This window comes from Marmota marmota, unplaced genomic scaffold (genome assembly GCF_001458135.2).
Source record: "Marmota marmota marmota unplaced genomic scaffold, marMar, whole genome shotgun sequence".
NCBI lineage: Eukaryota > Metazoa > Chordata > Mammalia > Rodentia > Sciuridae > Marmota > Marmota marmota.
In genome coordinates, this window is record NW_026000079.1 from 6,747,689 (window position 1) to 6,775,098 (window position 27,410).

A 27,410-nucleotide genomic window follows, 5' to 3' on the forward strand; every position below is an offset into this window, starting at 1 on the left:
TCCATCCATTACCCATTATATATACATAAATATTGTTGATAAATATCATTTCCACAGCAATTGCTACAAGTCTGGAAATAAAGACCTGAAGACCCAAACTCTAATACCTATGATTACATGAAAAATATCATACCAAGTTTAAAAATAACTCTTTAATCATATGCACATAGGGGAATATAGGGTAGCTACCAGGCTGACTAGGAAAGGGAATTCTCCCTTTGCCCCAATGTCTGCGTGGCACAGTTCTGAGATCACACACACACGTGGAAGTAGGTTGGGAAGAAGATTAGGGAGAGAACTGAAGAGACAAAGGCCAGTGGGGTGAGGCAAGGGCTTGCAGTAGTTTCAGTCAGTGGACTCCAACACAGATTCACTTAGTGCAAGGTCCCAGTAGTGTTCAGCCCCATGCTTTTTGAAATGCTCACGAGCCATATTCTCTGTAGGGCACTGTTTAAATTTCATCTCTCCAAAGCTCCGGTCTTTGGCTGTACCCTGGGAAAGAGATAAACCTTTTAATAAAAACACTAGTTTCTCAGCTGGGCGCAGTGGCACATGCCTATAATCCCAGCAGCTAGGGAGGTTAAGACAGGAGAATCATGAGTTCAATGCCAGCCTCAGTAATGGCGAGGTGCTAAGTAACTCAGTGAAACCCTGTCTCTAATAAAATACAAATTAGAGCTGGGGATGTGGCTCAGTTGTTAAGTACCCCCGAGTTCAATCCCCAGGACTAAAAAAAAACAAAAACAAAACAACAAAAAAAAAGCACAACTTTTTTTTTTTTTTGCAGTGCTGAGAATCCAACACAGGCCTTATAAATGCCAAGAAAGCCCTCTACCACTGAATTATACTCTCAGATCAGCAATTTGTTATTTTTTTTATTTATTCATTTAGATACTTGGCACTGAACACCGGGGTGTTTAGTCACTGAACCACATCCCCACCCCCCAACTTTTTACACATTTTTTTTTTTTTTTTTTGAGACAGTGTTTTGCTAAATTGCTGAAGCTGGTCTTCAACTTATAGTCCTCCAGCCTTAGCCTCTGGAGTCACTGGGATTATAGGCTGCACCACCACACCCAGCTCAATTATTTATTTATTTTCTATTTGTTCTATTCAGATATACATGACATTAGAGTGTCTTTTAACATATTATACATATAAAGGGTATAATTTAGGATCCCATTCTTATAATTGTACATGGTGTAGAATACACTGGTCATGTATTCATATACGAACATAGGAAAGTTATGTCCCATTCATTCTACTCTTTCTTATTCTCATTCCCTATCCCTTCTCTTCATTCCCCTTTGTCTAAGCCAATGAATTCTTATTCTTTCTCCTCTTATGGTGTTAGCATCCACATATCAAAGAACTCAATTTGTTATTTAAATCAGATATAATGCTTTATTAAAAGATCTAATAAACATTTGTGCCATGAAGTGCCTACTTGAATGCTATTTTATGGTTAAAGCAATTATAATCTCTACCCTTGGACATTCATGAGTTTTCATAAATTTATACAGATGAATTCATACAGCTTCTCTTTCTTTCTTTTTTAATTTTTGAAACAGGGTCTCAAAAATAAAAAAAGTTGCTCAGGCTGGCCTTGAACTTTGTGATCCTTCTGCCACAGCCTCCCAAGTCTCTGGGACTGACTATAGGAGTGTACTACTACCATGACTGGCAGGGTTTAAGTTTTTAGACTAAAGGAGCAAGGATTCTATGCTCTAATATCTGGTTGAAATAGCACATCACAAAAAAGATAATACACGGTGTGTTGGGATGAACTTATTTCTCAGTGGGCCTCAAGGAATAGATGTGGGCCTTTGTAGGAAAACAGAGTTAGAGAGCCAGAGTCTGGAAGAACTCTTTTTATAAGGTTTAGTGAAAACTGTGTATACATGCAGGAGGCTTTGGGGTCCAGAGACAAAAAGCAGTTGGGTGGGGAGAGGAGAAACAAGAGGAAACTTGCAAAGAACTATAATAGAAAGACATAGTACAGGGTGAAATAGCATTCTCAGCAAAGGCGCCAGCAGCAATGGCAGTTATAAAATGATACCTAAAGAGGTTTTCAGGGGGCAGACTCCAATAAGGAGGCTAAAACAGAACTTGGCTTGTTTCTGACTCTGAGGGCTCTCAAAGATAAATGGAAGAGATGTGGAGTCTGGGGTATTAAATATGCAGGTAAGGATTTATGTAACACACAAAAGGTACAATGATTAGTGTAATTTGTATGCATTAATTGAAGAGTCTGGGATAAGGATACATACTGTTAATAGCAATTTCTATAAATAGTGGTCTTGGGCTAGGGATGTAGCTCAGTGGTAGAGTGCTTGCCTAGCATGTGTGAGGCCCTGGGTTCCATTCCCATTACTGGGAGGAAAAAAAAGTAAAAAAGTTTTTGATAAACAGAGCTGGGGATGTAGCTCTAAGGTACAGCCTTTGGTCAGCATGTAGAAGGCCCTAACTTTAATCCCCTGCCATGCCAAAAAAACAATAGTTGCTTTTGGGGCTGGGGATGTAGCTCAGTGGTAGAGCACCTGCCTGGCAAGTGCTAGCTCCTGTTTTTTCTTTATTTATTCATTCATTCATTCATTTTGGTGCCAGGTATTGAACCCTGGGGTACTTAACCATCAAACCACATTCCCAGCCCTTTTAAAATTTTGAGACAGGGTCTCACTAAGCTGCTGAGGATGGCTGTGAACTTGAGAACCTCCTGCCTCAGCCTCCAGATCTGCTGGGAATACAGGTGTGCACCACCACACCTGCCAAGGTCCTAGATTTGGTCCTGAGTACCACCAAAATAAATAAATAAATAAATAAAATAAAGAACAAGTTAACAAAAATAAGCACATTTAATAAATGGAAGATGAAACTGGGCATGGTAGCACAAGCTTGTAATCCCAACTGCTCATGAGGCTGAGGCAGAAGTTCAAGGCCAGCCTGAGCAAATTAGGAAGACCTTGGTTTGGGGATAGGTAGAGATAAAATAACTCAACCTAAAATAATAAAATGAAAACAGCAATAATGGTTCACTAACAAGAGTTCATGAATAAAAGAACTGACAACTCCTACCCTCCCCAGTGCTGGAGTTCAAACCCAAGCCCCCACACATGCTGGGTAAGTGCTCTATCACTGAGCTTCACCCTCAGCCTTTGAAAGAATTGGATAAACTTTAAAAAGGTTCTGTTGAAGATGGATTTAGGTCATTTTATGAAGTATTTTCAGATTATTATCTAATTGGGTTCTCAAAACAAAACCTGATAAGAACAGCAAATAATATCCACATTTTTATAGACAAGGCAACAGAATTTAACATTGTCTTGCTCAGACTGCTCAGCTAATAAGCAAAACCCACTTTTGTTTGTTTGTTTTTTGCAATACTGGAGATCCAGCCCAGAGCACTATATATTTTTTTGAGGGGGGCGGGGCGGCAAGTACAGGAGATTGAACCCAGTGCTGCCTAACCACTGAGCAACATCTCTAGCCCACCCCCCCTTTTTGTGGTGTTGGGGGTTGAACCCAAGGCCTTGTACATTTGAGGTAGGAACTCTAACTGAGCTATATCCCCAGCCCAAGCCCTTAATTTTTATTTTGAGACAGGATCTAAGTTGCTGAGGCTGACCTTGAATTTTCGATCCTCTTGTCTCAAGTCTCCCAAGTCACTGGGATTACAGGCGTGTGCCATCACGCCTGGCTCACAACTGTATATTCTTAAATCTAGGGTACTTCTTTCATTATATATATATTTATATACACACATACATGTACATATACACACTCACACACACACACACACAATTCACTCCCCTCTTTTTGAGTCTCATACTCATAACTATGAAATAACTTTCAATTCAGAGCCAAGCACAGCAGCACATGGTTGTAATCCCAGCAACTAATGAGCTGAGGCAGAAGGATTACAAGTTTGAGGCCAACATCAATAATTTAGCAAGGCCTTAAGCAACTGAGTGAGATACTGCCTCAAAATGAAAAAAAAAAAAAAAAAAATTAATGCTGATTAATTTAACAAAAATGTAGCTGTCTCTCACTCTGAAGATGACCCACATTCTCCCATGAATGTGTATTCCTAGCTTTACCCCCAAAGCATCTCTTTTTTTGACACTGCCCCCATTCTCACTTAAATGTATCTACTTCCTAAATAAATGTCTTAAAACATAATAATTTATTTTATTTATTTATTTATTTTTTTAATGTTTTTTATTTTTTAGTTCTCGGCAGACACAACATCTCTGTATGTGGTGCTGAGGATCGAACCCGGGCTGCACGCATGCCAGGCGAGCGCGCTACCGCTTGAGCCACATCCCCAGCCCAAAACATAATAATTTAACTAAAATATAATCAGGAAACATTTGCTTCCAAATGTTTAAAGACAGATTCTAAAAAGAAACAGAGAAGTTTTATTTCATTTTATTGTTCCACTTGTATAACTTTAACCATCAGGAACTAGCTAAAGTTTTACTTCAATGCTTCACAAAGGATCACCTACCTCCCAGACTAGTACACATTTGTTGGTTTTCTTCACAGCTTCCTCATCAGATTCTTCATCATCTGGAAAAGACAATGTAGCTAAATTTTATTCTAGACTCATGACAAGAGACCACAGATTTAGATTCTAAACAAATAATATTCAACTCTACCCATGTTCTCTTAAGTATTATCATCTTCTTCCATGTACTGAAATCATGTTTTGTTTTCTGTTAATTTTTATTTTTCTCATATTAGAATGGAAGCTCCAAGAAGAAAGGGACTTAATTCAACAAACATTTACTGAGGACCTACTATGTGTTAAAAGCTGTACCAGACACTAAGAATAAGGAAATAATAGATAAGCAATCAACAATAAAAAGTTGTCCTAGGCACTCTCAGAACCAGGCTTTGGATGTCTATATGATAGGTTATTCTTTTTCTTGTTGTTATTTTATTTTATTTTTTTTTTAGTTGTAGATGGACACAATACCTTTATTGTATCAGTTTTTATTTTTATGTGGTGCCAGGGATCAAACCCAGTGCCTCACACATGCTAGGCAAGTACTCTATCACTAAGCCACAGCCCTGGCTCCCGATAGGGTATTTTTAAGGACTCGTTAGCCTAATGGAGGAGAGGCATGCAGATACATCAAATGAAAATATCTTAAAGAATACTTGCTAAAGAGAATATAGATTATAGAGCAAAAGTATACTTTAAATATGTTAAGGAGAAAAAGTACAGAAGGACCATACTTAGGTAAACTTAAGAAAAGTAGAGTTCTCAGTCAAGCTCAGTGATAGGTATGCTTAGTCCTCAGCTACTCAGAAGGGTGAGCCAGGAGGACTGCTCACACACAAAAGTTCAAGACCAGCCTGGGCAACATATTAAGATCCCAAAATGTCAGAAGTTGGTCTAGGTCTTCAAAGAAGGGAAGAATGAATTTTTTTTTTGGGGGGGAGGTGCATACTAGGCATTGAACTCAGAGATACTCAACCATTGAGCCACACCCCCAACCATTACAAGGTCTCACTAAGTTGTTTTGGGACTTGCTAACCTCAAACTTGTGATTCTCCTGCGTCAGCCTCCTGAGTTGCTGGGATTACAGGCTTGCACCCCATGCCAAGTGGGAAGAATGAATGCTGACATAAATATAATGGCTAGGAGAATGTCAAGTGTGTGTGTGTATGAATAAAAAAGTTGGGCAAAAGAATGAAAAATATTTTTTCATTTTTGGTACTGGAGATTGAACCCAGGGTGCTTTACCACTGAGCTACATCTTAGTCCTTTTCACTTTTTAATTTTTGAGATAGATCTAAGGTGCTGAGGATGGCCTCAAACTTGTGATCCTCCAGCCTCTGACCCCCAAATTGCTAGGTTAAAGATATGTGCCATGGGCTGGGGATGTGGCTCAAGCAGTAGCGCGCTCGCCTGGCATGCGTGCGGCCCAGGTTCGATCCTCAGCACCAAATACAAACAAAGATGTTGTGTTCGCCGAGAACTGAAAAAAAAAAAAGATATGTGCCACCACAGCATGATTTTTTTTTTTTTTTTGGTAGTGCTAGGGATTGAACCCAGGGCATTGCACATGCTAGGCAAGTGCTCTAACCTTGAGCTATAATTGTACCAAAAAGTTTATCTTTATACTTGGTAGGACTATAGCTCAGTTGGTAGAGTGCTTGCCTTGCATGCCCAAGGCCCTGGGTTCAATCCCCAGTACCACAAATAAATAAATAAATAAAATTTTAAAAAATTCTTGATCAAAGCAAAAAGCTTTTAATGATCAGAAAATTTTTTTCACAAACTAAATACATTCATGTAACAACTATGCAGATTCAGGACAGACAGGGAAACCATCGATAATAGAAAAGCCTTAAAGGACAGGCAGAAAAATAATTTTAATATCCATGCATATGACCATGTAACAAATACTGTATAATTTCTAGCAGGCTCACAGTCTGAATAAATCTTACTGAAGTTCCTGAACGCTGTATATACTGTTAGCCGGAGTCTCTCAGGAAAGGAGTAAGATAAATGGACAGATGCACCATCCCTACCTCCCACAGATCACAGCACCCCCAATTTATCCCCTCTAACCCCCATTCACCATCTCCCTTTGTGTTAGATGTCTGTTCGTCCCACTTTATCCGATGCAGCATAAGACGCTTAAACTTCTTCTGAGCCTTGGGGCCTGGAAACAGAGAAGGAGAATTTTGCCAGAGCCATAGAAAATAATGGGATAGAAAGAACCTCTCAGCTCATTAATGTTCAGACATTAATGTGGTAGTTGAAGTAATCCCGGGAACTACATCTGTGGCCTTCTACTCCAAAAAACACAGAAAAAGTAGCCCAGTATATTATATCCAGGTATGGTTCTAAAATACCTTATTTACTCCCTTTTCCCCACAATGCTAATCACTCTAGGCTTAGGGTTGTCTGGGGACAGTCTCTCTCAATTTTTTTCAGACTCACCCCCTTCCACTACTACCACGTTGACATCCTTGTGCAGTACCACCACCCCTGTCAGGTACAGTTGCCCAGCATTGGCCTCAATCTTGAACTTCTTGGCTGGGTTGCTCAAATTTCGAACTCTGGAGGAGGGAAAGCTTAGTTATGTCTTCAATTTTAGCAACAGTAGCTACCTGAATGGAATGGCAAACAAACAGATGAATCCAAAATGGCTCTCTCTAAAAACAAAGATCTCTTGAACAAACATATTTCCATTTTCTAATATTTCTGCAAAGTGTACAATTTACAACAAACAGCAGTTAATAAAAATTTACTCTATAATGAATTCTTTAGAAGGATATACTATCACCCAAAAATATTTATAAACTTCTGGGTGATGGTGTAAAGATATACAAATTCTTCTTCTCCTTTTTTTTTTTTTTTTGATACCAGGGAATTGAACCCAGAGGTGCTTAACCACTGAGCCACATCCCTAGCCCTTTTTTACATTTTATTTAGAGACAGGATCTAACTGAGTTGCTTGGGGCCTTGCTAAGTTGCTGAGGCTGGTTTTGAACTCCTGATCCTATGTCTCAGCCTCCTGAGCCACTGGGATTATAGGCATGCGCTAGCACACCCAGCTACAAATTCTTTTGTAGATGCCTAAAATGTAGTCACTATGTAAGCATAAAAATTTTCTAGAGGGCAGGAAAAACTGTTAGGTAACAATTACCTATAAAGAATAGTCCTTAAAAAAAAAAAAAAAAAAAAGTAGACCAAAGAGATCAAAGAACAGGAAGAGAACCTTTATATTAAGTGCCCTACTGTATTGTAGAATATTTTTTATCTTAATAAGCATCCATTATTTTTTAAATAATGTACCATGTTTATGATAAAAGTATATAGTTTAAAAAAATAAGTACATTTAATAAATAGAAGGATAAAATAATAAAATGAAAACAATAAATCAACACAAAGGTAGAAAAATACTTACAACATACAAATTCATTTTGGAGTGAGGATAAAAGGATTACTGCAATACTCAGAATAAAGTTGGTTGCTAAGGGGCTGGGACTGGGGCTCAGTGGTAGGCCACTTGCCTAGCACACATGAGGCACAGGGTTTGATCCTTAGCACCACATAATAAACAAAATAAGGATATTGTGTCCATCTACAAATAAGAATATTTACCAAAAAAAAAAAAAATTGCTAAGGAAAGAAATATTAATGCGTTTTGAAGAAATATGATATTTTATACTTCACAAGAACAAACAATTTTTACTTAACAACTTGGCCTGAACAAGTATATTCATTCATTCATTATTCAAAATAAATGTTGGTTAACTAAGACTTGAGATGAGGAAAAATTAGATAACAACAACAAATAAGAAATATTTAATTCTCCACTGGAAAAGAATGACAAGCTCTTGATTCACACTAGGGTTATTAAGCCAGAGTAGGAAGTGGTACAGGGTATACTTTAGGCCACAATGACTCTGTCTTGTGCACTAGATGGAAGGACGGCCTACTTTGGACACCTACCTATATACAGATATGTGTACCCCCTGTGAAATGTCTTCTTTAAGCTTTTTAATTTTCTTGACCTTTCTCTGTTCTGCTGTAAGCTTTCGGGCAGCGTTGGCCTCTTCATGCGCTCTGTCGTGACAGGAAGGACATCCACAAGTGAGAAAGGCATTGAAGACCAGAGGCAGGGCTAAGAGAAAGAGAGAGCAACAGAGGACTCTCCCCTCCCTCCAAATATGGATCCCCCAAAAGTTTGGAAAAGGCACTCGCCCTGGGTTTCCACCCAATCCCATGGCACTTACTTCTGTCTTTTTGCCATCTGAGCTCTGACATGGGCTTCTACCTTTGTGGGATCTTGAACAGCTTCTGTCCCTAATACTCGCATCAAATTAGAAATTCTCACTGCAGTGGAGAGAGGACAGCAATTAATCTCCTAAATTAGTTCTCTTGCTGGAATAACCTGTTATCTTTTCTATCAATTGATATTGTTACTTCTATTAAATCTCTGCTCAAAAAAAATCACCCCCTCCAATACCTCCTATCTTGAAAATCCCACCAATTAACTGTTTTCACAGTTCACACAATTATTCTGAAAAATCGATATGCATTTATGTTAAGAAAGACAAGCAGCTGGGCACAACATGTACTTCTGTAATTGTAGCTACTCATAAGGCAGAGGCAGGAAGATCACAAGTTCCAGGCCAGCCTGGGCAACTTAGGGAATTATCTCAAAATAAAACAAATAAACAGCTGGGGATGTGGCTCAGTGGTAGAGTGCTTGCCTAGCATATAAAAGGTCCTGGGTTCAATCCTCAGTACTGAAAAAAGAAAAAATAAATTTAATTTCTTTGGTATTTTTTGCTCTTATAGCATCTAAAAAATGAAATCCTATATATACCAGTGCTCATTCAAAATATTAACTGAATGATAATGGTAACTACAAGGGTGAATTTTCTTATACCGAATTTTCATTTTAAAAATTAAAATATTAAATTTTATGTATAAGTCCATGCAAACACTACAACTACTACCTTAGCGAATTTCAACACTAGTATATTTTTCCAGGAAAATCAGAATGTTAATATAGCCAATAAGTGACCTCTATCATGAATGTTTTGACCTGTCTTTTTCTTTTCTTTTCTAAGAATTTAACCTTTATTTTATTTATTTTTATGTGGTGATAAGAATTGAACCCAGTGCCTCACGTGTTAGGCAAGCACTCTACCACTAATCTATGACCCCAGCCTCTGACTTGTCTTAATAAGAAAAGATAGATAGGGGCTGGAGTTGTAGCTCAGTGGCAGAGCGCTTGCCTAGCATGCATGAGGCACTGAGTTCAATCCTTAGCACAACATAAAAATAAACAAACAAAATAAAGGCATATTGTCCATCTACAACTACAAAAAAATTTTTTAAAAAAGAAAAGATATGGGCTGGGGATGTGGCTCAAGCAGTAGCATGCTTGCCTGGCATGTGCGGGGCGCTGGGTTTGATCTTCAACACCACATAAAAATAAAATAAAGATACTGTGTCCACCCAAAGCTAAAAAATAAATATTAAAAAAAAAAGAAGAAGAAGAAAAGAAAAGACAGACAGGTGCAGTGGTATATTCCTGTTATCCCAGGGACTCAGGAGGCTGAGGAAGGAAGATCCCAAATTCAAGGCTAGCCTCAGCCACTTAGCAAGACCATCAGCAATTCGGCAAGACCCTGTCTCAAAATAAAAAATTAAAAGAGCTGGGGATGTACCTCCATGATAAAGCATCTCTGAGTTCAAGCTCCAGTACCAAAAACAAAATAAACAAAGAAGATGGTAGGAATTCAAGGAAAGAACCCAAGAATGATTCTGAGAAATAGAAAGCACTCAAAAAGAGATGTTAAGGTTCTCTAGAAATAAAGAGATAAATCTGTCACCCTTTTTAATAGGCAGGGCTAAGACATGTACCTTTTGGTTCTGGAGGAGGCATCAGGCCCAGCCGGACTTTCTCTTGGAGTTCTTTCTGTGCTTCCCTCCTTGTTTGCCTCCGCAGCTTCTTCTGTTCCTTCTTGGTGAGATACACCCCCAGAGTAACTGGTGTGTCATTGTCAACTATCAGAGAAATAAGCATACCAAAGCAATAAGAATATTAGGGTCACTTAGGTAAATACCAATCACTTTCAAAGGATATTTAGCTGAGTTATCATTAGCTGTTTGTAAGTTGTGATAGGGAACAGCATGGTTACATTTTAGAAATGGATTCTCATCTTTCATAAATAGTGTTCTAAGTCGTTTTTCTTTAAGCAGTTAAACCCTTTCACCAAATGAAATGTAGCAAATACAAAAAATAAAAAAATTAAAGCAGTTCTAGTTCCTCTTGGTGAGGATTTGGGGTAAGTGAAAGGTATCTAGAATTCTACTTAGATCCCACCTCCTACACCTCAATGTTTCCATGGAATGTGATTTGAAACTACTGGCTGAGATGATAAAATTTATAATTTTAAAGACACAGCATATGGTAAGAATGCACTGAAATCATAACGCAAGTCTACACAATAATTTAAAACAAAAACTAGTTGGGCATAGTGACAGGTCTGTAATCCCAGCAACTCAGGAAGTAGAGGCAGAAGGATTGCAAATTCAAGGCCACCCTGGGCAACTTAAGAGAGACCTTGTCTCTTAAAAAACAAGCAAACAACAACAAAAGAGATGAGGGGTCCTGGGGTTGTGGCTCAGTGGTAGAGCGCAGGTGAGGCCCTGGGTTCCATCCTCAGCATCACATAAAAATAAATAAATAAAATTAAGATATTAAATAAATAAAGGTATGCGTCCGGACTGGGGATGTGCCTCAAGTGGTGGCGAGCTCGCCTGGCATGCGTGTGGCCCGGGTTCGATCCTCAGCACCACAAAGATGTTGTGTCCGCTGAAAACTAAAATAAATAAATAAATATTAAAAATTCTTTCTCTCTTAAAAAAAAAATTCTGTCTAAAAAAAAAAAAGTATGCATCCAACTACAACTAAAAAATATATTAAAAAAAAAAAAAAGGAGAGAGAGAGAGATGGGAATATATTCCAGGGGTAAAATGTCACTGCAATCTATTCCCTGTACCAAACGAAACAAAACCCACATTCTTCTAATGATTTATACTATTTAAAGGTAAACAGAATCTGGTAAAATAAAAATAAGTAACTATATTACAGGTTGAATGCCACTAAGCTGAAAATACCAATTCTACCATGCTTCAAAATCCAAAACTCTTGGGCTGGGGATATAGCTCAGTCGGTAGAGAGCTTGCCTTGCATGCACAAGACCTTGGGTTCAATCTCCAGCACCAAAAAAAAAAAAAAAAAATCCAAAACTCTTTAAGCATCATCAGCACTAATAAATTCTGCAAATACTTCAAAATCTGAAAAACTCTGAAATATGAAACACTCTGGTCCCAAGCCTTTCAGATAAGGGATATTCCAACTATATCTAAAGGTCTCAATCTATTTTTCTTACTGGGAGATACTGTCAAGTGAAATTTACCAATTAGGATATTTCCTTGGTTCATCTCAAGTCTGATGAAGAGTGTTAAAATTGTTTAGATCCACATAACTTTTGAGATCTCTATATACAAAAGGAAATTTCCAATGTACTTAGTGATTTACCCAAGGCATTCAGCTTGGTAAAAATACAAAAATGCAGCCACAACTAAAACCTCTCTTTTGACTGAGCCAATAAACTTTTGGTCCAAAAAGAAAAAGAAGAAAAGAAAAAGAATGAGCCGAGCACAGTGGCACACTCCTATAATCCCAGTGACTTAGGAGGCTAAGGCAAGAAGATTACAAGTTTGAAGTTAGTCTCAGCAATGGAGCGAGACCCTCAGGAACTTAGGGAGACCCTGTCTTAAAAAATAAATAGGGTTGGAGATATAGCTCAGAGGTGAAGCACCCTTGGGTTCAATCCCTAGAATGGTGGGGGTGGGGAAAGGAAACAACAAAGAATAGGAGAAAAAAAGACTGAAGACAAAGATTAAAGATGATCAGGAATACACTGGTAGTGTACAAGACTGGAGTTGCCGTTTACCACTACTGCAAAAGTAGTCCAACTTGTAATATACATCAGTGAGGCCATCTACAGACTGGGCATCAATGCTCTACAGCTACATGTCTAATATAGTAGCTACTAGTCACCTCTACTATTTAATTAAAATTAAATAAAATAAAAAACCAAGGTCCTCAACTACACTAGTGCAATTCAATGTTCAAGTGCTCAATAATCATGTGTCAGGCATGGTGGCACACACCTATAATCCCAGTGGCTCAGGAGGCTGAGGCAGGAGAACTGGGAGTTCAAAGCCAACCACAGCAATTTAGCCAGGTCCTAAGCAACCCAGCAAGACCCTGTTTCTAAATAAAATATTAAAAAAAGAGCAGGGTGCGGTGCGCATACCTGTAATCCCAGTGGCTTGGGAGCTAAGAAAAGTGGATCGCAAGTTCAAAGCAGCCTCAGGAATGGCAATGAGCTAAGCAACTCAGTGAGACCCTGTCTCTAAATAAAATACAAAGTAGGGCTGGGGATGTGGCTCAGTGGTTGAGTGTTGCTGAGTTCAATCCCCAGTATCCCCCCGCCCCCCCAAAAAAAGTATAAAAAAGGCCTGGGGATGTGGCTCAGTAGTACCCTTGGGTTCAATCCCTAGTACCAAAACACACACACACACACACACACACACACACACACAAGGATAGTAACTATTATCAGAGATGCAGAAGAAGTCCATCACTGCTGCATAAAGTTCTGTTGGATAATGCCTTGGTTGAGTAATCAATTCATTACCTGGAGGATTGAGCTGGGCTGGATGTTCAACAAGATTTGTGATTCCAAAATAATCTTCTCTCTTCGGATTTTCCTCTGTACTAAAATTGGAGTAAAAAAAAGAAAACAGGATATATGGGTAGAGAGGATGCCAAGAAAGGGACTCTCAGAGACACAAAGAAAAATTCCATTTTCTATTATGTGTTCTAGCTTTTAACATTATACATCTATAATATGTAATTAGATTATACATTATTTTCAGTATGAGAAACCCAAGTCCTAGTAAGGCTAGAAGTTCTCTCCAAACCAGTCATTCTCAATCTTTTTTGTAGCCTAACACCCCTAAATAGATACCACATTCTCTCATTAGTAATAATAAATACTTGAGATGGTGGTTGACAAAGGAAGAGTAGGAAAAGGCCAAAACACAGTCTTTTAAAGCCATATATCAAAATGATGGAGTAGAGGGCTGGGGGTGTGGCTCAAGCGGTAGCACACTCGACTGGCATGCGTGCGGCCCGGGTTCGATCCTCAGCACCACATACCAACAAAGATGTTGTGTCACCCAAAAACTAAATAAATAAATATTAAAAAAAAAAAAAATGATGGAGTAGATATAAAGTTATCCAAATGCATTAATAAAATTTTATTTATCATTAACTGTACCAGCAACTAAGAATTGTTGTTGTGTTCTACAACTGGATCTTTGTTTTTTTTAATATTCTTAGTTGTAGATGGACACAATATCTTTATTTCATTTATTTATTTTTATGTGGTGCTGAGGCTCAAACCCAGTGCCTCACACATGCTAGGCAAGCGCTCTAACACTGAACTACAACCCCAGCCCTACAACTGGATCTTTAAGAAATGTAATAACAGCCCGGCACAATGGCCCATGCTTCTAATCCCCATGGCTCCAAAGACTGAGGCAAGGGGATCACAAGTTTAAAGCCAGCCGCAACAACTTAGCAAGGCCTTAAGTAACTTTAATTTGAGACCCTGTCCCCAAATAAAAACTAAAAAGGGCTGTGGATCAGTGGTTGAGGGCCCTTAGGTTCATTCCCTAGGACCAGAAAAATTTTTAAAATGTAAAACCAGCCGGGTGTGGTGATGCATACCTGTAATCCAAATGGATTGGGAGGCTGAGATATGAGGATTGCAAGTTCAAAGCCAGCCTCAGCAACTTAGCAAGGTCCTGAGTAACTTAGACCCTATCTAAAAATTTTAAAATTAAAAAAAAAAAAAAAAAAAGGGGTTGGGGATATAACTCCTTAGTTAAGCACCCCTAGGCTCAATTCCAGGGGTGATACTTAGAATATGTAGTTTAAGGGCTGGGGTTGTGGCTCAGTGGTAGAGAGCTCTCAGCTAGCATGCTTGAGGAACTGAGTTCAATCCTCAGCCACATAAAGATAAAAAATAAAGATATTGTGTCCACCTTAAAAAAAAAATAAAGAATATGTAGTTTAAAAAAATGTATTTAAGAAAAATGTGATAATATGTACAACTAAGATGCACCAATAAAAAAATGTGGAAAAAAAAAAGAAAATTCAGTCAAACAAAAACCAAAGCAAAACATAATAAAATCCTCACCAGAGCTTTAACTCCTGCTACTTTACAGAAAAAAGAAAAGAAAAATATGCTAAAACCAAATAAGGATGTGTAACAAAAACAAATAGGTACTGGGTTCAGTCTCTAGCACCACTTAAAAAAAGAAGAAAAAGTTTTGCCAATTTGTTTTTATAGTTTATTTGTGTCCCTAATTCTGCTACATTAACAAAAAGCTTAAAAATAACCCATATTGTTTAAAAACATATGAGCTTTTGTACAGTTATCTACTTCCCTTAGACTTAACAATTTTATTTAATACCTACCATTTTTCCCATTAAAACTATAGCCTTGGGGGCTGGGGTTGTGGCTCAGTGGTAGAGCATGTGTGAGGCACTGGATTCGATTCTCAGCACCGCATATAAATAAATGAATAAAATAAAGGTCCATCAATGTCCTAAAATAATTTTTAAGAAAAATAAAAAATTAAAAAAAAAATAGAGCATTATTAAAAGGTATTAATTAACAAACTCACAGGTCGAAGCCATTGGGGATGATGTATGAGTCCCACCACTCAATTTCAGGAATATCGCCTTCCTTTAGCTCTTTCTTAGGAGCAATGAGGGCGAGCCTAGTTGAAGTATGGATGCCTGTTTTTCGAGCAGCCTGTGAAATCTCTGCCTGTAGCTTCTCCAGTTGAGCCTAAAGACAAGATAAACCAAGATAAGAAAGATAAACTGGAGCCACATTTAAAGCACCTCTTGTTAACTCTCTACATCTAACACATTGGATTCATAATATCTGAAAGAAAAAAAGAGTTGTTCTGCTTTATCCTTTAATTCATTTAAATACATCTCACCTCTATCTCACAGTGTAGGCCTCCAGCAGATATGCAGAAATGGGATTATATGAAAACCTCACTTTGAGAACACAAAAAAGGAAAGGCAAAACTACTTGAAAATATATTCCATTCAACTCTCTAGTGGTGGAAATTATATGTAGCAAATTTTAACACCAGGCTAGATTTCCTCAGTCACTCAGAGACCTTTGAATTGTTTCCCTCTACTGGCAGCTGCATGTGAAAATTTTCAGACTCAATATTATTTCCATCTATGTACAAAGTAACTAGAAAGAGAAATCAACTAAAAATCAAGTATTCCAGGAATATGGTATTTAAAGTTACTTATTGCTTCAAATTACCTATTTGTTCAATTTCCCATAATGAAAGAATTTATTTTCCTTTGCATCAGTTTCCTAACTTCTAAAGTCTGTTATACTCTAAGTTAGATACCTTGGTCCGTAATCGTTGAGCAATCTTCTCAAATTTGCCCTTGTCGTGAAATTTAAATGTTCGTCTTTGGCGTTGGGAAGGGGCAATTGAAACTCGGGGGTCAAAAAAAGTATTGGACTCCATGTCTTCTGATGGCTTTTCTTTTAGCTGTTGCTTAAACTGTTCCCTCTTCACAGCACGAATATTGGCCTTAAGGGTAGGCATGCGGTGTGTCAGCTCAATCTCCTTGCCAGTTGCATCTACAGTGCGACCTTGCTCATCTAGGATCAGTGGTGTAGGTTTAGTTTGATCTTTTAACTCTACTTTCCTGAAAAATATCCCACAAAGAAATAGAGCTGGAATATTAAGGCAAACAAAATAAAACAAAGCAAAACCCAATAAAGACCACTAGGTAAAATCATTCTAGGGAACATAATCCTATCAGGGAATAATAAACTCTGGTTTAAAAACATCAAACTGGCCAGGCACACTAACGCACACCTGTAACTACTAGGGAGGCTGGGACAATAGGAGTGCAAGTTGAGTCCAACTGGGGCAACTGAATGAGATGCTGTCCCAAAAGGGGTTGGGAGACTGCTCAGCACTAGAGCTCTTGACTAGTAAGTGCAAGGCCCTGGGTTTGATCCCTAGCACCACAAAAAGGAAAAGAAAAATTAAAAACATCAAACTGGAGCTGATACACTCAGTGGTAGAACACTTGCCATACAAGGCCCCGGGTTTGATCACCAAGCAATGCAAAAAACAAACAAAACACCTTGATAAAACTAAACAACACACACACACACACACCAAACTGGCCATTTGGATTTAGGGTACAAGTTAATTAATTTAATTTACAAATTATACTGAGAGGAATTTATAATCCTATCTTTCTTTATTCCTGAATCATTCTTTTTTCTTATGCACGCTTTGCAAACACTCTACCACTAAACTATATTTCCAGCTCTTACTTCTAAATTCTTGAGTCAGCCATGGGATGCCAGACCAATCACAAATGCTAAAACTAAAGTCTAATATCTTTTTCTTTTTTTGGTACCAGGGATTAAACACAGGGTTGCTTAACACCAAGCCACATCCCAAGCTCTTTTTTGTATTTTATTTAGAAACAGACAGGGTCTCACTGAGTTGCTTTGGGCCTCACTAAATTGCCCAGGTTGTCCTTGTACTCAAGATCCTCTTGCCTCAGCGCCCCTCAGCTGCTGGGATTACAGGTGTGTGCCACAACATCCAGCTAAGTCTAACATCTTTGTTCAGTTGTAGAGAAACTAAGATTAGGTCTCACTCATTGCAATTCAGTGGCTAACAGAGTTAGAAATCCAGAAACATGCCAGGTTCAGTGGCACGTGCCAGCAACATAGGAAGCTGAATCAGGAGGATTGTAAGTTTGAAACCAGCCTCAGTGAGGCCTTAAGTAGCAATGCACCGAGACTCTACCTCAAAATGAAAATAAAAAGGGCTGGGCGTGTGGTGCATGCCTGCAATCCCAGCAACTCAGTAGGCTAAGGCACGAGGATCCACAAGTTCAAGGCCAGCCTTAGCAATTTAGTGAAGCCCTAAGCAATTTAGCAAGACACTGTGTCAAAAGAAAACATAATAAGGGTTGGGGATGAGGCTCAGTGGCCCTGGGTTCACTCCGTACAAAAATAACATAAAATAAAATAAACTATGGTAGAGAGACCCTGTATTCAATACCCCGTACACGTGGGGTGGATGAAACTAAGAAATTATTTTAGGTTCTTTGCAAAAAGACTCAATGACATTTAAAAGTATTTATTTCTTCTCAAACTTCAGAAATGACAAGGGATTTTAGGAAATATATACTCACGGAGGAGCAATGCCCATGGCATGGAGATTAGCCAGGCCCACCATGTTGGCATTGCCAATGAGCCCTGGCTTCAGTGCCAGCTGGGCTTGGATTCGGGCTTGTAGCTCAGCTGCTTTCCTTGCCTTCTCAATGGCATCATTCATGAAAGTAGCAGCCTGGGAGGGCTGAATGGTGTTGCCAATTGGCAGACGTTCTGGTTGGGAAGAAGAAGGAGTCTTTGGCTGTGAGATAGAAAAAAAAAAAAAAGAATAGGGATTGAGATAGGCAGAAAGACACACACACACACCTTGCTAGATTATGGCAGATGATGGTGGAGTGGAATGTTTTGGATTTTCATTTGAATGGATGGCAAGAAATTCTGTGATAAAGATGATTTTTTTCAGAGTAATCTGGGAATAATACCTGAGGTGTAGGAGGGCTAATGAAGCTCAGCTGTTTTTTCCTCTCCTCGATTTGTCGTGTTGCTGCCTCCATCATCTGTTTGATCTGCTCTCCAGAGAAGGAAAAATTGAAAAGTATTAATTTTTCTGTTTTATTTCTCCCTTACAGGTTCCTAAATCCAAAAAAGTGTTCAGATCTAGAAACCTTAAAGTTTCTGAATGACTCTACCATATTCTGCCTTTACCATAGATTAGAAAAATTATCATTTATTTATTTTTGGTACCAGGGATTGAACCCACGGGAGCTTAATTAACCACTAAGCCACATAGCCAGCCCTTTTTATATTTTATTTTGAGACAGGGTCTTGTAAGTTGCTCAGGGCCTCACTGAGGCTGGCTTTGAACATGAAATCCTCCTGCCTCAGCCTCCTGAGTTGCTGGGATTATACATGTTTTCCAACAGGCCCAACTAGACTAATAAAGACAAAACTAGACAGGTGAGCACTACAATTTTTCAACTTTTCTCCCAGGGCAGAACTGACTTATTACATACCTTGATGATTAAGGCTCAGACAAATCTGAGTAATTATCTTAATTCTGCCACTTACTGCCTGTGTTACCCTGGACAAGGTACTTAACTTCTAAAGCTCCCAAGTGTCAAAAAGGGTGAAAAAATAATATTAACCTTTCAAGACTATTTTGAAAATGTAAACAATGCATACAAACATCCTAACAAAATGCATACAAATTATTATATTTCAATTGTTTAAAAAATCCTCGAATTCCAAATTAAGGTAACTATAGATGATGGTGCAAAGATTTTTTCTTTAGCCTCCATAAACTCCTTATCCTGTCCTAAAGAACTTCAGAATGATAAGCCTTAAGAACATAGGGCTTAATATAACTCCTCACTGATTTTCCACATAGGGCCTTCTTTTGGGCTGGGGCTGTGGCTTAGTGGTAGAGTGCTTGCCTAGCATGTGTAAGGCACTAGGTTCAATTCTCAGCACCACATATAAATAAATAAAGGTCCATCAATAACCAATGAAAATTTTTTAAAAAGGGGGTCCTTCTTTCAAGTTGCTTCACAATATTCCCTTTCAACCCCCTCTAATATGCGGGCTGAACCCAAAGGCACTCTACCCTAAGATACATTCCCAGCCTATTTATTTTCATTTTTTAAAATTTTGAAACAGAGTTTATATTATAAAGTTGCTGAGGTTTGCCTCAAACTTGTAATCCTCCTGTCTCAGCCTCCAGAGTTGCTGGGATTACAGGCCTATGCAACTGCACCTGGCTGCTCCAAGATATTATTTTTTTAAATTAGTTTTTAACACTTTTGTCAGTAGGTGATGTATTTACACAGTTTGTACTTCAAAAAAATTACATGAGGGTACTGAATTCTTTCTTGTAATCCTAGAAACTTGAGAGAATGAGGCAAGGCACCTCAAGTTCCAGGCCATCCGCAGCAACTTTGCAAGACCTTGTGAAACTCACTTGTAATCACAGTGACTCAGGAGGCTCAGACAGGAGAATTGAAAGTTCAAGACCAGCCTTAGCAACTTGGTAAGGCTCTAAGCAACTTAGCAAGACCGGGTCTCAAAATAAAAAATAAAAAGGACTGGGGACATGGCTCCGCATTTAAGCACCCCTGGGTATAATCTTCAGTACAAAAAAAACTGTTAACAGTGCCCATTTTAAAAATACACATGCTTGGGATGGGGACATAACTCAGTTGATAGAGTGCTTGCCTTGCATGCATAAGGCCCTGGGTTCAATCCCCAACACCACCACCAAAAAAAAAAAAAAAAAAAAAAAAAGTTTTTACTGAAAAAAATATAAAATTAACTTAAATTTTTTATAAATAGATTATATTTTCTTTGTGTATTTTAAAATTATTCTCCTCTGCTATCTAGCTAAGTTCTGATCATTTCATTTAATTTTCCCAATGACTTGATGAGGTAGATAATTGGGCAAAAAAATGTATGTGATACACATTGTTTGATACATAGTAGGTGCTCAGTAAATACAATTTCTTTCTTTTTTTTTTTTTTAAGAGAGAGAGAATTTATTTATTTATTTATTTATTTTAGTTTTCGATGGACACAACATCTTTGTTTGTGTGTGGTGCTGAGGATCAAACTAGGGCCGCACGCATGCCAGGCGAGCACGCTACCGCTTGAGCCACATCACCAGCCCCTAGTAAATACAATTTCAATAATCCTTAATTAGAAAACTCTGGGTTAAACCAAGAAATGCTAAAATATAAAGCAGGAAATAAAACTTCCCCAAATGGGGCTGGGGTTGTAGCTCAGTGGTAGAGCTCTTGCCTTGCATGCATGAAGCCCTGGGTTCTATCCCCAGCACCACAAAAAATAAACAAATAAAAATAAAGATATTGTGTCCAGCTACAACTAAAAACAAAAAAAACCTTCCCCAAATGCTAAACACTAATTCAATTAAGATCAACTCATTCAATCACTTTGCTTCTAGTCCCTAGTAACTAACCTGGAGTTTAGTTAGCATTCCAGGGCTCTCCGAAGGAGGCCCAGGGATCACCTCTGGCTCCTCTTCTACCTCCTCAAAGCGGGGTATTCGTCGCTTCTTTACTCCAGATGATTCCTTGGAGATCTCAGAATCATCACCAAACACCTCCTAAAGAAACCCAAGATGAAAGAAGAATTGTATCCCTTCCCATCAGGAGAAGCAAAGAATCATCTTAGCCCCTACCAGCATTTTTGGCTTTTCCCAGGGGAATATGACGCAACCTTGCAAATAACTACTTGCCAGAAGCAGGGTCTTCTAGACTCTCCACCAAGTGGATCATTTCACCCAACTTCATCATTCTCCTACTCCAGCCAAGCAAATTTCATCCCCATGTTCCCATCTCAAGGCCTTCACAAATGCTACTGCCCACATCTGTTAGATTCTCCTTCAACTTTTCTAAAACCCCTGTTCCAAATCCTGCCTAAAACTCACCTCCTTCAGGAAGTTTTCCTCATTATAACCTTATCCCACTCTGATCAAACTTTTGTTTCACATTCTCTTAGCATTTAAGAGCTTGGTTTATATTAGGTTAAATTACATTGCTAATACTCTGTTTGCCAAGTGTTAGGTCTTTCAATGGTAGTATTTTCTCCCAAGTACGGTCTAAGCTCTTCTAGGAGAGGAACTTTCTTTCTTTTTCAGTATTCCCCAATAACACTTTGTTCTCATCAAACAATGGGAACTTAAATATGTTGACTAATTTGCAAGGTGAATTTAACAGGACCAAGAGTGGCCAACTGGAAGGGACAATGGGAAAAAGCAAATGTACACACCGGTGGTAGGCTTTGGGTGACATCCCCTCTTCACTAGGAGGGCTCGTGTTTTGCAAGGACATATCCTCAGCCAGGGGCGAGCGCTTCCTGGAACTCCTACAGTTCAAGAAAAAGGACTCTCCCATAATATATTGTGTGGAGTGGGGACTTGAATGGACCAAAAATGGGACCCATATCCCATGGCTATCTAGCCACATCCTTTGAGAAACCAATTTTATTCTTCCCACCCCATGGAGTCACTTCATTTATAGTATGGCCTCAGCACTTACATAGTGGTATGCCCTATCATAATATGATCTTCACTGCAAAAATCTATATATATATTGTATATTAATCATTTCCCCTTAAACATAACAAAGTTCAACATAGTCTGAAATTCTATAATTTACCCTAAAATTCCCATAAAACTACTATTCATATTTTATAATCTGTGACTGTATTTTATTGTACCTCCCACCCTTTTTGAAATTGCAGCTTTTTTGGTTTTACAACAAGAACTATCTCTCATTCCTGTGATCACCCTACAAAGCTCAAAACAAAAGGCACAAGAATTTCTATTTTTCTTTGTTCCAAGTCTGGCCAAGCAGACAGTGCTTGTCAACTCTTTGTCTCAGGAAAAGCAAATGGGATAGTGAAGGTATTAGAAGCACTTTGGAAGGTATAATGGGAGTCACACAAACACTTTTTCTTCCCCCCAGAGAAACAGACAAAGGGAAATGAAATAGAGATACTGGCTGCCCGAGGGAAATGAGATACATCAGTTCCCTGACACTGATAATACTGAAAAAAAGGCCATGACAAATCAGCAACTACAGAATAAAATGTGTAGTATTATTGCAATATTGCCGGCCCTATAAGTACCCCATTCACGTGGCCAGATGACCTGCAATATGCTATACAGCAAATACTAAACACTCAAGAACATAATAAATACTAGCTATTTTTAGGTATATTATATGCAAACACATTGCAGAGAAACCTCAATAAAGAAACAATGAGGTCTACAGTTCAGGTAGCAGTGGAGTCACATTCTAAAGCAACTTATAGACTTCAAATAAATCAAAGACATAAAACCTTAGAGCAATCAATTCACAGGTAATAGTAAAGCACGGAGTGAGGGGATGTACAGGATAAACCTAGGGAGACGTGAGAACCCAAATTCCTAACTGGACATGAAAAGGACCAAGCTATCAATTGTTTCTTTGGAATATTTCAAATGAACTTAGGTAGTTCATCATCACAAAGATGGTAACAACAACTCACCTCCTCTACGTTAGTCTAAAGACCTCTCTAAGTAATAGTGGATATCAATGTGTGACCCAAGTAAGTCCAGCAACTTTGTCATCATTCAGAACACTCCTGAGCTCATTAGATAGTGAACTGTAACCTACCTTTAGTTCGCGTTTTCTGCTCCTGTCACTGCTAGACTTAGAATGCCTAGAGCTTCGACCTTCCTCCACAGCTTCAAATAGTTTGTCCACAAAGCGAAGAGTAGAATCATCAAGAAAAGGTTTCAGATGGTCTGAAAGGAAAAAAAGAAGTGACAGAATTGAGAAGGTAAGAGTACAATCTAATACTAAGCAAATAACATAAAAGCATTGGACTTTTTTTTGAAATAGGGTTCTCACTATGTTGCCCAGGCCGTTCTCAAACTCCTGGGCTCAAGAAATCCTCCACTACTGCACAAGGTTAATATTTTCTCTTTTTTCATATCTATGTATTCATTTATTCATTTTTTGCAGTAATGGGTATTGAACCCACTGAGCTACATCCCAACTCCTTTTTCTTTTTTGAGACAAGGGCTCACTAAATTGCCCATGTGGGCCTTAAATTTGCATGCAGTCTTCTTACCTCAACCTCCCAAGTAACACTGGGGCACTTAACAATGGGGCCACATCCCCAGTTTTTTTTTTTTTTTTTTTTTTGGTGAGACAGGGTTTTGCTAGGTTGCTAAGGCTAGCTTTGAACTTGTGATCCTCCTGCCTCAGCCTCCTAAGTCATTGGGATTACAGGTGTACACCACCATGCTCAGCAGGAGGGAGATGTTCTTTGTAGGATCCCCATAAATTCTGTTACACTGAATGATTCTACCATCTGAGGTAAAAACACAGCTATAATTTTTTAGAGTAGGAAGTAACACAGCCAGAGTAATCTGTTAAAGGTGAGCATCAAAGCTTAAGATGAAGCTAAGTGCAGCAGCACACCTGTAATCCTAGTTACTGAGGCAGAAAGACTGTAAGTTTGAGACCAGTTTCGGCAAGACCCTGTTTCAAAGTTAAAAATTTAAAAAGGCTAGGGATGTAGCTCAGAGATAAAGCACCATCAGGCTTAGTCCTCAGTTATTCCCAAGAGAAAATTTTCAGATGAATAATCATCCTAACTTTCCCAAAATAGTAAATTGTAGATTACCATTAACAAATCAATCTCCATGAACATTTTTCATGTATTTCTTAAAAACTTCCATATATTGAGATAGCAATCTGAATCTGAATCTGAACATACCTGTCTGGCATATTTCCTAAGTAAATCTATGTTAGGTGACTCAGTATGATAGTCAAAAGGGAATCAGTCTGAGATTCAAGATAGGCGCCCCCCTCAAAAAACAAACAAAAAAAAGCAGTAAGAAAAAATTTAATTTTAAGTTATTTCCACTACAAAGCAAGAGAACATAAGATGCGGTCTGACCTCTCTTTCTTTAGATATTCGTAACAGAAAGAATTTCGGGGTTATCCATGTTAAGTCAAAAGAGTTAGAATAGTACATACCAGCTGCCTTCTTCTTGTCCATGCCCTTCCCCACACAGTTCAATGCTGCTGTGACAACTGTGGGCTCTGAAAAACCCAGTACCCTCTTCACCGTCTTCTCTATCCATGGTTTCAGCTCATCCAGCTCCCTCTTAGACAGTGCCATTTTTCAGGAAAACAACAATAGCTCAAATAGGACTCAATACTACACCTAAAAAGAAATCAAGAAAGAGTTAAATTAGAGAATAGGAAAAAACTAAGCAATCCAGGGCAGTGGTTTATAGATCAGAAATCCGCCCCCACAGCCCTCAATCCCTTGGTAAGTTTCTCCACTTCATTTGAAGGCAAACATTCTCCCTAAAAACTATACATATGTGAAGAAGAAAACACAAGGAAATGGGTTCCATTTGATTTTTATCCTTAACTCGACATCAGTGCATCAATAACATCTATGGAATAAAATCTGGAAACACTTAGTTCAAGAAATGAGTTCTAGCTTCTTTTTTTGACCCTATCATATAAAGGACTAGACAAACATGTAACGTTAAAACAAAGCTAAGAAGTCCATCCAGAGGTAAGCTTTTCTATTTCCAAATGAGCATTCCTGAACCTAGCCCTGACCTATGGATTTTCTCTCTTCTAAGGATGCAAACAAGGGAGGATTTATCCTGGTCACTCATCCTGTATTAAGTCTCCTAATCTTAAGAATGTTCTGTCACATTTCATTGTAGTTATTTGTGCCATTAGGAATTCGAGACACAGACAATTGTGTATCATATTTTATAGGGTCTGTCAGCTGACTTCAGCATAACCTCTCAGTTCAGAAAAGAATACCCTCATTTGGACTCTCTTCCTTTCTTTTTCTTTTTTTTTTTTTTTAAAGAGAGAGTGAGAGAATTTTTTTTTAACATTTATTTTTTAGTTTTTTGGCGGGCACAACATCTTTGTTTGTATGTGGTGCTGAGGATCGAACCCGGGTCGCACGCATGCCAGGAGAGCGCGCTACTGCTTGAGCCACATCCCCAGCCCTGGACTCTCTTCCTTTCCATTTTTATCTTTTTATTTTTTTTTAGCTCAGCAGAGAAAACAATATAAAAAAGACTCTCCACAATAAATCTTTATTATTTAATGCAACTTCATATAAAATTTCAACATTATTCATGTTTACATTTGATTTCCTCCCTAAATCTCAAATATCCTCACAAGTACAGAGAACTTTCTAATTTTCTGCATAACGATTATGACAGTCTATAAACTACACTGACCTCAATTTGTAAGCTAACTTCTTTATAACACTGCCACTCATTGTAGTATGATCTGAAAAATCCATCTTTCAAGATGTTTTAAGTCATCTTCTAAAAGATACATTCTGACTAATTTCTACATTCTTGGTAAGTGTACCCTCTATAATATATGCTGCCAAATAGTGAATTTAATTTTAGCATATCTGAACAAAGCAGATTAAAGTCATGAAATTAAGGAAGATTTTGTGCCTAAGTGACAAATCACATGAGTAATTTACGGTGGTTCTATTATCCTACCATGAGAGAGCAGTACTGCATATCAATTTCTACTTATTAAATGTGCATCGTTCAGGTAGGGCTGTAGCTCAGTGGTAGAGTGCTCTCCTAGCATGTGGAAAGCACTGGGTTCAATCCTCAGCACCACATATAAATAAAATAAAGGCATTGTGTCCATCTACAACTAAAAAATAAATTAATTAGATTAAATTTTAAAATTTTAAAAACAAAGTAAATGTGCATTGTTCAAAGAAGCCTATACTAGCACCAAAAAGGGTTCAGAAGCACTCCAGGCACCAAAATCACTGAAAAGAGGTCACTGAGCAGTTGGGACACTGAGATTATACACCATTTACAAGCATTAGGCAAAGAAATTAATACATTTGAGTCTCAGTTTATTCATCTTAGAAAATGAGGACAACTGCCACAGCTACATCATACTTAATTCAAGTAACTACTAAACACAAGCAGAGTACTTGCTGGGTATTGAGGACATATACAACAATGAACAGCACACACCAGAATCCTTGCCTTGACGACCTCTAGCCCACTAGAACTGACTCGCAGGCTAGGAAACACAGGCAACTCGAAAACCCAAAGCAATAAACGAAGTGCCCCTGTTACCAGATACTAACAAATGCATACCACTCAATCCTCCATGAGGTGATGAGCAAAATAAACAGTCAATGGGCAAAAAAAAAAAGTTCCCCGCAGTCACCAGCTTTGTCATTAACCACGGTGTTCATCCCAGCTGCATGGTGGTGGGGAGCCGGCTACGAGAATGAGGCAGGGAGCTCTGAATGGGCAGGTACCAGAATCCCATCTCCTTGGGAATCCTTCCTCGTCTAGCTCCAGTTCCAGATCCCCTGCAGCCCCGTTTTTCTACGTCTCCTCTCTGCCCCACGGGCCGGGTACCCCACCACGCTCCACCCCAACTCCTCAGCTCGGAGCTGTCCCCTTCCCGCCCCCGCCCTTCCCTCCCCGCAATCCCATTCCAGCGCCGCCTCCTGCGGACCGCTCTTCCCGCAGCTGCTTCCCGCTCAACTCTCGCGCCAGGCTCTTCCCCCTGGACCCAGCCCGGGCCCCAGTCGCTCCGACCGAAGGACACCTTCCCTGGGCCCCGGGCCACTACTCACCTCACAAACTTCAGCCCCTGAGACGGAGCCCGAACGTTACACCGGAACCGGAAACCGTCTGACTGCCCTCCGGCCTGCCGTCGCCACCGACTCGGCCGCCGCCACGCTGAGGTCCCCCGCACGTGACCTGGAGGGCCGGGCCACCGATTCGCGCAGCCGTCATCACCACTTTACTGAAGACAGCGCATGCGTGGCGGGAGCCTGACGCCGCGCTGGGCGGGCCCGGGCCGGGGGCTTCCCCAGCGAGGTCACTCCCTGGGAGGCGTCGCCGCGCGCAGAAGTTGGGTCGCCCGCACTTGACTTTTGTCAACCGTAGGTGTGCGGGGCTGGGGCTCAGTGGCGGAGCTCTGGCCTCGCACGTGTGAGGCCCTGGGTTGCGTCCTCAGCACCCCATGAAAATACATAAATAAGTATTG

At 39.2% G+C, this 27,410-nt stretch overlaps 1 protein-coding gene across 5 annotated transcripts; it reads right to left on the minus strand.

Annotated features, from left to right (window-relative positions):
- Window positions 1–137: 137 nt before the first annotated feature.
- Prpf3 (pre-mRNA processing factor 3) lies at window positions 138–27,140 on the minus strand. 5 transcript variants are annotated; one of them, XM_015503014.2, is made up of 16 exons: window positions 26,995–27,140; window positions 24,360–24,549; window positions 22,986–23,116; window positions 20,783–20,929; window positions 18,297–18,380; window positions 17,895–18,115; window positions 16,070–16,376; window positions 15,314–15,480; window positions 13,255–13,334; window positions 10,403–10,546; window positions 8,761–8,860; window positions 8,477–8,590; window positions 6,959–7,077; window positions 6,594–6,677; window positions 4,508–4,569; window positions 138–492 (listed from the first exon to the last, which is right to left on the minus strand). In XM_015503014.2, the coding sequence occupies exons 2-16, from the start codon at window positions 24,502–24,504 to the stop codon at window positions 346–348; spliced, it is 2,052 nt and encodes a 683-aa protein (XP_015358500.1). In that variant the 5' UTR covers window positions 24,505–24,549; window positions 26,995–27,140; the 3' UTR covers window positions 138–345. The 5 variants fall into 5 exon arrangements, with proteins under 5 accessions (XP_015358500.1, XP_015358501.1, XP_048670873.1 ...); XM_015503015.2 differs by lacking the exon at window positions 26,995–27,140 and adding an exon at window positions 26,504–26,748; XM_048814916.1 differs by lacking the exon at window positions 26,995–27,140 and adding an exon at window positions 24,654–24,684.
- Window positions 27,141–27,410: the final 270 nt, after the last annotated feature.

Excerpts from the sequence above, each read along its gene's own strand:
- Prpf3 (XM_015503014.2), bottom strand. The coding sequence starts at position 24,504 with ATGGCACTGTCTAAGAGGGAGCTGGATGAGCTGAAACCATGGATAGAG. Across the intron at positions 7,078-8,476 it reads GTACACATATCTGTATATAG|AGTTCGAAATTTGAGCAACC; the intron begins GTAGGTGTCCAA and ends TCCCTCCTCCAG. Across the intron at positions 4,570-6,593 it reads ATCTAACACAAAGGGAGATG|ATGATGAAGAATCTGATGAG; the intron begins GTGAATGGGGGT and ends TGTCTTTTCCAG.